Source organism: Hippopotamus amphibius, chromosome 2, assembly GCF_030028045.1.
Source record: "Hippopotamus amphibius kiboko isolate mHipAmp2 chromosome 2, mHipAmp2.hap2, whole genome shotgun sequence".
In the NCBI taxonomy this organism is placed as follows: Eukaryota; Metazoa; Chordata; class Mammalia; order Artiodactyla; family Hippopotamidae; genus Hippopotamus; species Hippopotamus amphibius.
The window spans coordinates 186,101,752-186,115,701 of record NC_080187.1 but is presented as its reverse complement, the minus strand read 5'-3'; the positions used below and the strand labels follow the sequence as shown (position 1 = coordinate 186,115,701).

The 13,950-nt window shown below is 39.4% G+C and overlaps 1 protein-coding gene across 1 annotated transcript in view; it reads right to left on the bottom strand.

Annotated features, from left to right (window-relative positions):
• Window positions 1-13,950, bottom strand: part of STARD9 (StAR related lipid transfer domain containing 9) — a 127,921-nt gene that overhangs the window by 9,191 nt on the left and 104,780 nt on the right. Inside the window, 3 exon segments of the mRNA XM_057723627.1 lie at window positions 12,616-12,753; window positions 13,150-13,333; window positions 13,714-13,911. Coding sequence (XP_057579610.1) covers window positions 12,616-12,753; window positions 13,150-13,333; window positions 13,714-13,911 — 520 coding nt within the window.

Below are 13,950 nucleotides of genomic sequence, written 5' to 3'. Positions count from 1 at the left end.
TAGCCCTTGCTTGCTGCAACTAGACAAAGCCTGTATGCAGCAACAAAGACCCAACACAGCCAATAAATAAAAAAATAAATTTACTAAAAAAAAGATTACGTAATTCTAAAAAGGTTTTAACCTCTCATCCCCAATTTCCCTCTCCCACCCACCTTAAATCATTCTGACTTCTTTAGCGTATATCTTTTTGTTTGTATGTGTTCTTACAAAAGGATTGTTTTGTGTATGTATAGTTTTAATTTACACAAATAGTAATGTGTTACACCTCACTCTGTTTCATAGTGTTTCCATTTAATACTTTGCCTCGGTTTTCATCCAATCTGTTGATTCTGACTCTTACATAGTATTACATGTGTGCATTGTCCACATCTTACATATGCAATCTCTCACTGATGGATTCTTTAATGGCTTCCAACTCTTTGCCACTTCACATAATGCTTTAGTAAATAATTTCATACATGTTCCCTCATAAACTCTGCAAATACTGCTGGGTTGTAAGAACCTATAAGGTTCCTATATCCCCAAAGTCCTGGCATCACCTGGCTTTTTAATTTGACAGTTCAACAGGTATAACATTTCCATTACCTTTGTAACTATTCCTGAACATTGAAAAAGAAAATTTCCACCTTTTTTTTCTGTAAAAAGAGTATAACATTGATACCAAAACCTGAAATAAATGGCAAAAAGAAAAACTACAGGAACAAAACTCATAAATACTGACAAAAAATAGCAAATAGACTTTGAAAGTACATTAAGATAATAAGACATCATATGCATAAGTATGTGAAGTATTATAGGAATGTAAGAATGGTACATTATTAGCCCCAAAATCAATCAAATGCTCATCTCCAGAGACTCTGAAATAACCTTCTGGATAAGAATACTCTACAAAACAGGAATAGATGGATACTTTCTTACTATTGCAAAATATATCTATTTCAGCTCAAATGTTAGTGTTTAGCTTAAATGGGGGAAACTCTTGACGCACTCCCACTAAAGCCTGGAATAGGATGAGGATACTTACTGTCATCACTATTATTTTATTTATGCTGGGACACTAGGTAATTCAATTTAAAAAGAGGAAGGCCCTCGGGGCATGGCGCGGCGCGCCCCACCACACGTCGGGACCGGGGTCTGGTGCGGAGAGTCCTTCGTCCTGGGACACGGGGCGCGGCCGGAAAGGCAGCCACCCCCTCGCCTGTCATGCACCGCACGTTCGTGGGGAACCTGGTGCTAAACCATTCGTAGATGACCTGCTTCTGGGTCAGGGTTTTGTACGTAGCAGAGCAGCTCCCTCGCTGCGATCTATTGAAAGTCAGCCCTCGACGCAAGGGTTTGTAATAAAAAAAAGAATAAAAAAAAAAAATTTTTTTTAAATAATAAAAAAATAAAAAGAGGAAGAAAATAGTGGTACAAAAATTAGAAAGAAAATGGTCAAATGATCACTATTAGAAGAGGATGTGTTTGTATACCTAAAAAAAAAAAAAAATCAAGGGCAGGGCTATACAATATGATAGCCACTAGCCACATGTGGTTACTGACCATGTGAAATGTGGCTAGTGTGACTTAAGAACTAAAATTTTAATTTGACTTAATTTAAATTAAAATTAAGATAGCTACTGTATAAGTGCAGAACTAGAGAATCAGCCAAAAAACAGTATGGACACAAAATTAATACACAGCATTCAATAGCATTTGTAAATATAAAACAACCAGATAGAAGACACAAAGGAAGAGAAAACCTATTTATAACAGAAACAAAAAAGATAAAACACAAGAAGAAATCTGACATGTAATTTCAGAGACATATGAAGGAAACTTTAAAATTATAAAAAGAAGGCTTGAACCTTCTATGTTCTTGGTTAGGAAATTACAGAGGGTAAGATGTCATTTCTCCGTAAGTCGATTTATTAATCTAATATGATCCCATTAAAAATACTAACATTTTTATAATTGAACAAAAGAAGCTAATCCTAACTTTCATGTAAAAAATAAACAAGAAAGAATATACTACAGAGATTCTGAATTGGTGAACATGTGACTTGGGGAGGGTGGTGCTTCCCACATACCTTGTTCTATGCATCTCTTCCTTCTGGCTGTTCCTGAGTTATATCCTTTTATGATAAACCAGTGATCTGAAAATTCTACCAATGCACTGCCCTTTCTGGTATTCCAGGCACATGTATGTAATTTCAAATCACCTAATAGAGCTTGTGTGGGGATAAGCTTGTGGTAGAAGGGAGAATTTAAGTTTTACTCTATTCCACAATCATTGTGAGGAGAAGACAAGATGATGGAGTAGAAGGACTTGACCTCACCTCCTCTCATGAAAATCACAACTAACTGCTGAACAAGCATCAATAAAAGACTGGACCCTACCAAAAAAGATATTCTATATCCAAAGACGAAGAAGAAGCCACAGTGAGACAGAAGCCTACATAAGCCCTTAGACCAACCTCATCCACTAGGGGGCAAACACCAGAAGCAAGAGGAACTGCAATCCTGCAGCCTGACCACAAACACAGAAAGTTAGGTAAAATGAGATGGCAGAGAAATATGTTCCAGATAAAGGAACAAGATAAGACCACAGAAGAACTACAAGTGAACTGGAGATAGGCAGTCTGCTTAAAAAAAGAATTCAGAGTAATGATAGTAAAGATGATCCAAGATCTTGGAAAAAGGATGGAGGCACAGACTGAGATGATACAAGCAATGTTTAACAAAGAGCTAGAAGATTTAAAGAACAGAGATGGGTAATACAACAACTAAAATGAAAAATACACTAGAAGTAATCAATAGCAGAATAAATGCAGCAGAAGAACAAATAAGTGAGCTGGAAGACAGACAGGAAATCACTGCAATGGAACAGAATAAAGAAAAAAGAATGAAAAGAAACGAGGATAGTCTAAGAGACCTCAGGGACAACATTAAAAGCACCAACAGTCACATTATAGAAGTCCCAGAAAGAGAAGAGAGAAAAGGCCTGAGAAAATATTTGAAGAGATAATAGCTGAAAACTTTCCTAACATGGGAAAGGAAACATTCACTTAAGTCCAGAAGTGCAGAGAGTCCCATACAGGAAAAACCCAAAGGAGGAACATGCTGAGACATATATTAATCAATGACAAAAATTAAGGGCAAAGAGAAAATATTAAAAACAACAAGGGAAAAGCAACAAAAAACATACAAGGGAATTCCCATATGGTTATTGGCTGATTTTTTAGCAGAAATTCTGCAGGCCAGAAGGGAGTGGCACAATATATTTAAAATGATGAAAGGGAATATCCTACAATCAAGAATACCCTACCCAGCAAGGCTATCACTCAGATTTGATGGAAAAAAGTTTTACAGACAAGCAAAAGCTAAGAGACTTCAATGCCACCAAACCAGCTTTACAACAAATGCTAAAGGAACTTCTCTAGGCAGAAGAGAAAAGGGCACAACTAGAAATAAGAAAATTACGAATGGGAAAGCTCACTGGTAAAGGCAAACATACAGTAAAGGTAGGAAATCATCCACACACAAACATGATATCAAAACCAACAATCGTGAGAAGAGGAGAGTACAAATGCAGGATATTGGAAATGCACTTGAAATTAAGAGACCAGCAACTTAAAAACAATCATGTATATATATACGCTGCTATATCAAAACCTTATGGCAACCACAAACCAAAAACCTACAATAGATAGACATAAAAAAAGAAAAAGCAATTCAAACACAACTGTAAAAATAGTCATCAGAGACTTCTCTGGTGGTGCAGTGGTTAAGAATCCACCTGCCAATGCAGGGGACAGGGGTTCAATCCCTGGTCTGGGAAGATCCCACTGCAGAGCAACTAAGCCCATGTGCCACAACTACTGAGCCTGTGCTCTACAGCCCATGAACCACAACTACTGAAGCCCTTGTGCCACAACTACTGAAGCCTGCATACCTAAAGCCTGTGCTCTGCAACAAGAGAAGCCACCGCAATGAGAAGCCTGAGCACCACAACGAAGAGTAGCCCCTGCTCTCCACAACTAGAGGAAGCCTGCACACAGCAACAAAGACCAAATGCAGCCAAAAATAAAATTAATTAATTGAAAAAATATATAGTCATCATATCACAAGAGAAGAGAACAAGGAGAAGGGAAGCAAAAAGATCTGCAAAACGACATCCTAAACAATTAACAAAATGGCAATAAGAACATACATATCAATAATTACCTTAAATGTAAATGGATTAAGTGCTCCAATCAAGACACAGACTGCCTGAATGGATACAAAAATAAGACCCATATATATGCTGTCTACAAGAGACCCACTTCAGATCTAAGGACACATACAGAGTGAAAGTAAGGGGAGGAAAAAAGATACTCCTTGTAAAATGGAAATCAAAAGAAAGCTGGAGTAGCAATACTCATATCAGACAAAATAGACTTTAAAATAAAGACTGTCACAAGGGACAAGGAAGGACACTACATAATAATCAAGGGATCTTGGATCAATCCAAGAAGAAGATATAACAATTGTAAATATATATGCACCCAACACAGAAGCACCTCAATATATAAGGCAAGTGCTAGCCACGATAAAAGGAGAAATCGACTGTAACACAATAATAGTGGGGGACTTTAACACCCCACGTTCATCAATGGACACATCATCCAGGCAAAAAATGAGGAAATATGGGTCTTAAATGACACACTAGACCAGATGGACTTAATTGATATTTATAGAACATTCCATCTGAAAGCAGCAGAATACACATTCTTTTCAAGTGCACATGGAACATTCTCCAGAACAGATCACATGCTGGGCCATAAAGCAAGCCTCAGTAAATTTAAGAAAATTGAAATCTTATCAAGCATCTTTCCTGTAAAAGACACAAACGTGTCGAGGCTAAACAATATGTTACTAAACAACCAATGGATCACTGAAAGAATCAAAGAGGAAACAAAAACATACCTAGAGACAAATGAAAATGAAAACACAACAATCCAAAACCTTTGGGATGCAGCAAAAGCAGTTCTAAGTGGGATGTTTATAGCAATACAGTCTTACCTCAGGAAACAAGAAAAATCTCAAAAACAACCTAAGCTTACAACTAAAGCAACTAGGGAAAGGAGAACAAACAAAACCCAAAGTTAGTAGAAGGAAAGAAATCATAAAGATCAGAGCAGAAACAAATGAAATAGAGATGAAGAAAACAATAGAAAAGATCAATGAAACTAAAAGCTTGTTCTTTGAAATGATAAACAAAAATGATAAACCTTTAGCCAGATTTATCAAGAAAAAAAGAGAAAGGGCTTAAATCAATAAAATTAGAAATGAAAAAGAAGTTACAACTAACTCCACAGAAATACAAAGGATCATAAGAGACTATTACAAGCAATTATATGTCAATAAAATGGACAACCTAGAAGAAATGGACAATCCTTAGAAAGGTACAATCTTCCAAGACTGAACCAGGAAGAAACAGAAAATATGAGCAGACCAATCACAATTACTGAAATTGAAACTGTGATTTAAAAACTCCCAAAAAACAAAAGTCCAGGACCAGATGGCTTCACAATGAATTCTATCAAACATTTAGAGAGGACATAACACCTATCCTTCTGAAACTATTCTAAAAAATTGCAGATGAAGGAACATTCCCAAACTCATTCTATGAGGCCACCATCATCCTGATACCAAAACCAGATAAAGACAACACAAAGAAAGAAAATTATAGGCCAATATCACTGAGGAACACAGACATAAAAAATCCCCAACAAATACTAGCAAACAGAATCCAACAATAGAATCATAAAAGGATCATAATACCATGATTAAGTGGGATTTATCCCAGGAATGCAAGGATTTTTCAATACTTGCAAATCAGTGTGATACACCACATTAACAAATTGAAGAATACAAACCATGTGATCATCTCAATAGATGCAGAAAAAGCTTTAGACAAAACTCAACACCCAGTTATGATAAAAACTCTCCACAAAGTGGGCATAGAGAGAACCTATCTCAACAAAATAAAGGCCATGTATGAGAAACCCATAGCTAACATCATACTCAATGGTGAAAAGTTGAAAGCATTTCCTCTAAGATCAGGAACAAGACAAAGATGTCCACTCTTGCCACTTTTATTCAACATAGTTTTGGAAGCCCTAGCCATGGCAATCAGAGAAGAAAAAGAAATAAAAGGAATCCTAATTGGAAAAGAAGAAGTAAAACCATCACCATTTGCAGATGACATGATACTATACATAGACAATCCTAAAGATGCTACCAGAAAACTACTAGAGCTCATCAACAAATTTGGTAAGGTTGCAGGATGCAATATTAATACACAGAAATCTGTTGCATTTCTATACACTAACAACAGAAGATCAGAAAGAGAAATTAATGAAACAATTCAATTTACCATTTCAGCAAAAAAATTAAAATACCTAGGAATATACCTACCTAAGGAAGCAAACGACCTGTACTCTGAAAGCCATAAGACGCTGATGAAAGAAATCAAAGGTGACACAAACAGATGGAAAGAGATACCATGTTCTTGGATTGGAAGAATCAATATTGTGAAAATGACTATACTACCCAAGGCAATCTACATATTCAATGCAAGCCCCATCAAATTAACAATGGCATTTTTCACAGAACTAGAATGAGAAAATTTAAAATTTGTACAGAAACACAAAAAAGACCCCAAATAGCGAAAGCAATCCTGAGAAAGAAAAACAGAGCTGAAGGAATCAGGCTCCCTGACTTCAAACTATACTACAAAGCTACAGTAATCAAAACATTACAGTACTGGCACAGACTTATAGATCAATGGAACAGGAGAGAAAGCCCAGAAATAAACCCATTTACCTATGGTCAATTAATCTATGACAAAGGAGACAAGAATATACAATGGAGAAAAGACAGTCTCTTCAATAAGTGGTGCTGGGAAAATTGGACAGCTACAGCTAAAATAATGAAATTAGAACGTTCTCTAACACCATACACAAAAATAAATCAAAATGGATTAAAGCCCTAAATTTAAGACCAGACACTATAAAACTTTTAGAGGAAAACACAGGCAGAACACTCTTTGACATAAATCATATCTTTTTGGATCCATCTCCTAGAGTAATGAAAATAAAAACAAAAATAAACAAATGGGACCTAATTAAACTTAAAAACTTTTGCACAGCAAAGAAAACCATAAATAAAATGAAAAGACAACCCATAGAATAGGAGAAAATATTTGCAAATGAAGTGACTGACAAGAGATTCATCTCTAAAGTATACAAACAGCTCACACAGCTCAATGTCAAAAAACAACAACAAACAACCCAATTAAAAAATGGGCAGAAATAGACATTTCTCCAAAGAAGACATACAGATGGCCCAAAAGCACATGAAAAGAGGCTCAACATCACTAATTATTAGAGAAATGCAAATCAAAACTACAATGTGGTATCACCTCACACCAGTCAGAATGGCCATCATCAAAAAGTCTACAAACAATAAATGTTGGAGAGGGTGTGGAGAAAAAGGAACCCCCTTACACTGCTGGTGGGAATGTAAGTTGATACAGTCACTATGGAGAACAGTATGGAGGTTCCTAAAAAAATAAAAATAGAACTACCATATGATCCAGCAATCCCACTCCTGGGCATATATTCAGAGAAAACCATAATTCAAAAAGATACACGCACCCCAATGTTCACTGCAACACTACTTACAACAGCCAAGACATGGAAACAACCTAAATGTCTATTGACAGATGAATGGATAAAGAAGATGTGGTACCTATATACAATGGAATATTAGCCATAAAAAAGAATGAAGTAATGCCATTTGCAGCAACATGGATGGACGTAGAGATTATCATATTAAGCAAAGTAAGTCAGACAAAGACAAATTTCATATATCACTTTTATGTGCAATCTAAAAAGATGAAATACAAATGAACTTATTTACAAAACAGAAAGAGACTCACAGACTTCAAAAACAAACTTACGATTACCAAAGGGGAAAGGTGGGCCAGGGGCAGGAATAAAGTAGGAGGTTGGGATTAACATATACACACTATAATATATAAAATAGATAATCAAAAAGGACCTATTGTATAACACAGGGGACTCTACTCAATATTCTGTAATAACCTATACGGGAAAAGAATCTGAAAAAGAATGAATATATGTATACATATAACTAAACCACTTTGCTGTACACCTGAAGCTAACACAACATTGTAAAGCAACTATACCCTAATATAAAATAAAAATTAAATTTAAAAAAGAATACACTACAAAGGCTCAGAAGAAGAAGAGTAATGGGAACAACAAGGTCCTATTGTATAGTACAGAGAACTATATTCGATATTCTATGATAAACCATAATGAAAAAGAGTATTAAAAAAGAATGTACATATATGTATAACTGAATCACTTTGCCATACAACAGAAATTAACACAACATTGTATATCAACTATATTGCAATAAAAATAATGATAACTGCCGTTACTTTGGGAGGGAGTCACGGGAGGGTGAGGATATGTGTATAAATACAGCTGATTCATTTTGGTGTACCTCAAAACTTGGCACAGCAGTGTAAAGCAATTATATTCCAATAAAGAGCTTAAAAAAAAACATAACTGAAGTTTTCTTAAAAAAAAAAAAAAATCCTGGACCTACTAGTGGCTAGGTTCACTTCAACATTACTCCAGGCTGCCTTTTGGCAAATTTTACATGCCCAACAGGGATGTTGGTTAGATTGTTTCTGAACTGGAGTGTGTAGCTGAGGTTCTGATTGTTAGGTAAGAGTTCTGATTAATTCCATCTGTCCATATACCTGCCACAGCACCAGGAGCTGATTATGCTAGATTAACAAAACAATTCAATTTGAAAAATAGATGCTTAGGCTCTACTGTGTGCCTAAGACTTCACATGTGAAAAAACTTAGAATGGCTTTTGGCAAATGGTATGACTCCTCAATACACATCATTATTTCACACACATTTATGCCTTGATTCAGATCATACTGATGTTTGAGATTCAGTTTTACTCTCTCTCAGCCTCAGCACTGTGTTCCCGTGGAAGACAATTCAGCATCAACTTTAGATGCTGTTAAGTAAGGGGAGTCATCAAGAAAATGTGGATTTCGACGTTGTGATGCTCTTCAGGCTCTCACAGCAGGGAGTCTCACAGCCCAGAACCTTATATGTATTTCCATGCTTGTGTCCTGCTGGAGAAAAGCCCAGATGTTTGTGTGAAGGGCTCTGTTGGGTGCATTGTCTATTTAGTGAGGAAAAACATTACATGCAGTTGTTCTCCTGATCTTGGAGAGACAGAAGCATCATTTCCTTGAAATGCAAGGCATTGTCACGTCTCAGAATCAATGAGTTGATGATTTGACCCTCCTCTGAGCAGTGGGAACAGTAGTGGGGATTCAGAGCTCTCGGTGGTGTGGTCCACACATCCGGCACTTCCTTCCTACCACTATCCCAGTAAAGGAAGGCTTTAAACTTCTAGGTATATATCCAAAATAATTGAGAACAGGAACTTAAACAGATGCTTGTGTGCCAGTGTTTATAACAGCATTATTCACAGTAGCCAAAAGGCAGAAACAACGCAAATGTCCATCAGTGGATGAATGCATAAACAAATTGAGGTACAGGCCTACAATAGAATATTATTCGGACACAAGAAGGAATAAAGCTCCAACACAGTCTACCATATGGATGGATCTTGAAAGTATTATGTTAAGTGAAATAAGCAAACACAAGAGAACAAATGTTGTAAGGTTCCACTTATATGAGGTATTTAGAATAGGCAAATGTATAGAGACAGAAAGTAGAATAGAGGTTGCTGGGCATCATATCGTGGGGAGGAAAGACCAGGGAGTTATTGCTGAATGGGTACAGAGTTCAGTGTGGGATGATAAAAAAGTTCTGGAAATGGATAGGGGTGATGGTTACACAACATTGTGAATGTATTCAATGCAACTGTACTGTACAGTTAAGAAGGATTAAGATGGTAAACTTCATATTATGTATATTCACCACAGTAAAAATTAATGTAAAAAAATGATAATCTTAAAAAAAAAAGAAATGAGTAGAATATAAGCCTTGGTACAAGAAAAGTTGACATCTTAAACTGGTGAGCCAAAGAGGAACTGTCTAGATGAACTATCTAATAAGCACAGTAGGGATAACTAGATAACCATCAGGAAAGATAAAGTTGGATCCACAGCTGACACTATATATGCATTTCAAACGGATCAAAGACTATTATAAAACCATACAAGTTCTAGAAGAAACTACAGGAAAAACGATAACTTTGGAATGAAGAATGTGTTTCTAATTAAGATTCAGAACCTAGACACTATAAAAGAAAAACTGATAAATACAACTTTCTGAATGGCTCCAAACACAATACACAAAGCCAAAAGAGAATGAAAAAAATTTCTAATTCATATCAGGCAAAGGGCTATCTTGCTCATACATAAAGAACTCCTGGAAACTGGTAAGGAAAAAAAAAGAGAAATGAACAAAGGATATGAACAGACCACCCAGCAAAAGTCCAAACATTTGATAACATGTTGGTGAGGGTGTGGGGGGAGATGCACTCTCTCCTCCTGCCTGGGGGTGGGGTGGGGGGTATAAAGTAGGACATCTGTGAGGGAAAGTCTGCCAATACTTATCAGTTTCAAATGCCCATACTCTTTGTATAAGTCCACTTCTAGGAATTTACCCCACAGATATATTTGCACATGCATGAAATGATACATGCACAAAGCACTGTTTACAACAGCAAAAGACTGAAAACAACCCAAGGTGGAGGACTGGTTAAATAAATACAGTGCTTCTCTACAGCGGAACACTGTGCAGCAACAGAAAAGAAGAGAAAGTTTTCTGCATTCTTATGCAGAAAGGGCTCTAAGATGTACTGAGTGAAAAAATGTAAGTACAGAACACTGACATTATGTACTTTATTCTGTATTTATAACACTCTAGGAGGACCTCCCCGCAAACCACCACTGTTCTCTTGGGTGGGTGAGGAGGAAGGACTAGGTAGATGGGGGACAGGAATGGCCATTTCCTTGTATACCTCTATATATGTGTATATTTTTTGCCTTTCCTACTATGGGAATATATTATCTCTACAAAGCATCACATTGAAAAAGATGCAGTAAAAGAGAAAAAAGAAACACTATTCAACTGTTAAAAAGAGTCAGCACTAGATTCACTGATATGAAACAATATCTAGAAAATATTTTTAAGGAAAAAGAGCAGAGACAAAATAGGTACAGTATGCTTCCATTCATGAGCTTTACAAAAGAAGATATACGTATTCTTAAAAGATACACATTCTTATAGATGCATAGACTATCTTTGGAAATATACACCAAACTGGGATGGATGATTGCTTCTGGGGAGGCACAAAGGAGACTGAAAGATGAACTTGACATTCTATGTCTTTTGCTACTGTTTGAACACTATTTTTTTTTTAACTATGTGAAGTTTTGCTTATAAAAGGAATTTCAGATTTTATATCCCCAGCCAGATCTTACCTAGGGATATAAAATGAGCTCCAGATCTGGATCCCAACTGCCTGATTTCCAGCTGCTCCCCTGCATTTCTCACAAGCACTTTCAACCTGGTAAATACCAAACTAGACTCATGATCTTCCCCTCAAAACCTGCCCCCTCCAGGGCTCCTCGTCCCATGGACATCACCAGCCCTTCGAGCCCAAAGTACATGTGGTTCTGACTCCCCCTGCTTCCTGCCTCCAGCTACCAATCCGCCCCTGCATCCTGTGGATGCTCTAGTCAATACATCCACATCGGCTCCCACTGGGGCAGTGCCCTGAACCAAGCAACCTTAGTCTCTCACTCAGCTTTGCCAAGGTTGTGAGTGGGTCTACCCAGGGCTGCTCTTGCCTCTTCTCTAGCAAGCTGATCATTCTCCTCCCCACTCAAAAGCTTGTTGGCAGCTTTGGGAAGTAACATGATCAGATGTTAGATTAGAAAGCAGCCAGAATTTTCAACAGTGTCTACATGACCTTGCCTTTTCTAGTCCTTTCTTGTGTGATTCTTCCATCTTACTCTTTACCTTCCAGCCACACTAGCCTTCTTTAAGTTCTCCAAACTTCTCCTTCCTCACTTGCTGCCTGGAAGGCTATTCTCCTGCCCCCCACATATCTCCAGACACCAACTTTTACTGAGTTAACTACTTCTCAGCCTTCCAGTCTCAGTTTAAACACACTCTCTTCAGAGCATCTTTGCTGACCCTCCAGACTAGGTCAGGTCCCTGTTCCACGCCAGCTCAGCACCCCTTCTTCATAGAACTTATTGCAACAATAATTAATCATAAAATAAGCTATTTAATATTTATCCCTCTAATAATCTGTTTAAAGACAAGAACCATTTTGCTCAGTGCCTAAAATAGTGCCTACAAAATAAACACCCGTTGAATGAATGAATGAATAAACGGGAGGGGAGACAAAAAACACAGGGAAGACTGAAGGCCATGGTACGTGAGAAGGGCTCATGTCAGCAGTGGCCTCCAGGAGTCAGAACTTCCTCCCAAACTCTTGCCACAGCAGTCCTGGCCCCTGATTCGTGCCTCGCAATTGCCCACTCACCATACTGTCTGGGGACTGGAGCTGGCCTGGCAAGGCTGGGCTGCTATTGTAGCCGGAGGTGACACCAGAGGAGAGGCTTCCATCGGAGCTGGTGCACCGGGAGCTGGAGGCGGCCAGGGTGTGTAGTTTTTCTTCTTCCTGGGAAGGACAGATCACTGTCAAACAGCTTCAGGTGCACTTTCACTTCCCATGCCCTCATTGCCCCAGAAACCACCCCTTTTCACCTCCCCAATTCCTATCACCTCTCAGTGCCTCCTGCTTCAGCCTCATACCCTCATGCCTCCCCCATCCCCACCCCAACTATATACCCAAGCTGTCTCCTCCCAGACTGGCCCAGGGACAGGAGCTGGTCTGATGAGGATGTCGTGTAAACAGGGAGTGAAGCCGCTTTGAGCTGGCACCAGGGGCCCAACGCCCTCCTCCATATTCTACCTTCCAAGACTCAGAGGCAGCCCTGGTGATGGCTGGCCCAGTCTGAGTTCTGCCCCAGGCTCCGAGCCCACCCTGAAATCAGAGGCTTGCCCCACTCCCCACCCGCAGCAGCTGGGAGACGATCTGCTGGTGGATTCTCAGCTTTTCCTGTTCAGTCCGCTCCCGCAGTCGGTCCCGGGCCTGGGCAATCTCCATCTTGGCCTCCTCACGGGCCCGCTGGTATTCTTGTAGCATCAGCTCTATGTCAGAGGGTGGGTGAGAAGACCTTGATGCTGACCCTGGGCTCCTGGGGAAAACCAGAGGGGTGGAGAGAGGCCATCTAACATGGTGAGTGGGCGATGGCCCAGGCCTGCTCAACGCCAGCTTCTTGAAGGACCACAGGGTGCTCAGGTTTGGTTTCACAAACACCCTGAGGCTCAGTTCTGCAGTCTTACATAGCACGTCACGGCCCCTCTATCCACCCCACCCCCTCCGCTGCTCCCTCCCACACCCGTCTCCACAGCCGCCTCTGACTGTCACAGGCATGTAGGACCCACTCCTGAAATCGCTCCTGGCAAAGAAAGCTGCAGCCTCCGGTGTCCAGGATGCTAAAATCCAGGCCCTGTTCCCCACACGCTCTCGACCGCCACAGAGCCTGCTCCCCACAGGATTCTGGGTCCACCGCACCTGGTGGTCTCCACAACATCCTTCCTCAGCTGCTGCAGGTATTCTCGTCGCCTGCTGGGCAGGTCAAAGTCTCGGGTAGGGAGATCCCGGTTGGAAGGGAAGCTCAGTTGTTTCTGGGGGCTGAGGCTTCGAGTCCGGCGGAAGTTTTGAAGTCGCTCAGCCCGCTCCCTCCGGAGGTTCTCTGCGGTGTGTTTTGGGCTGAGACAGAACGTGACTGAGTCACTGAAGCTGCCCCTG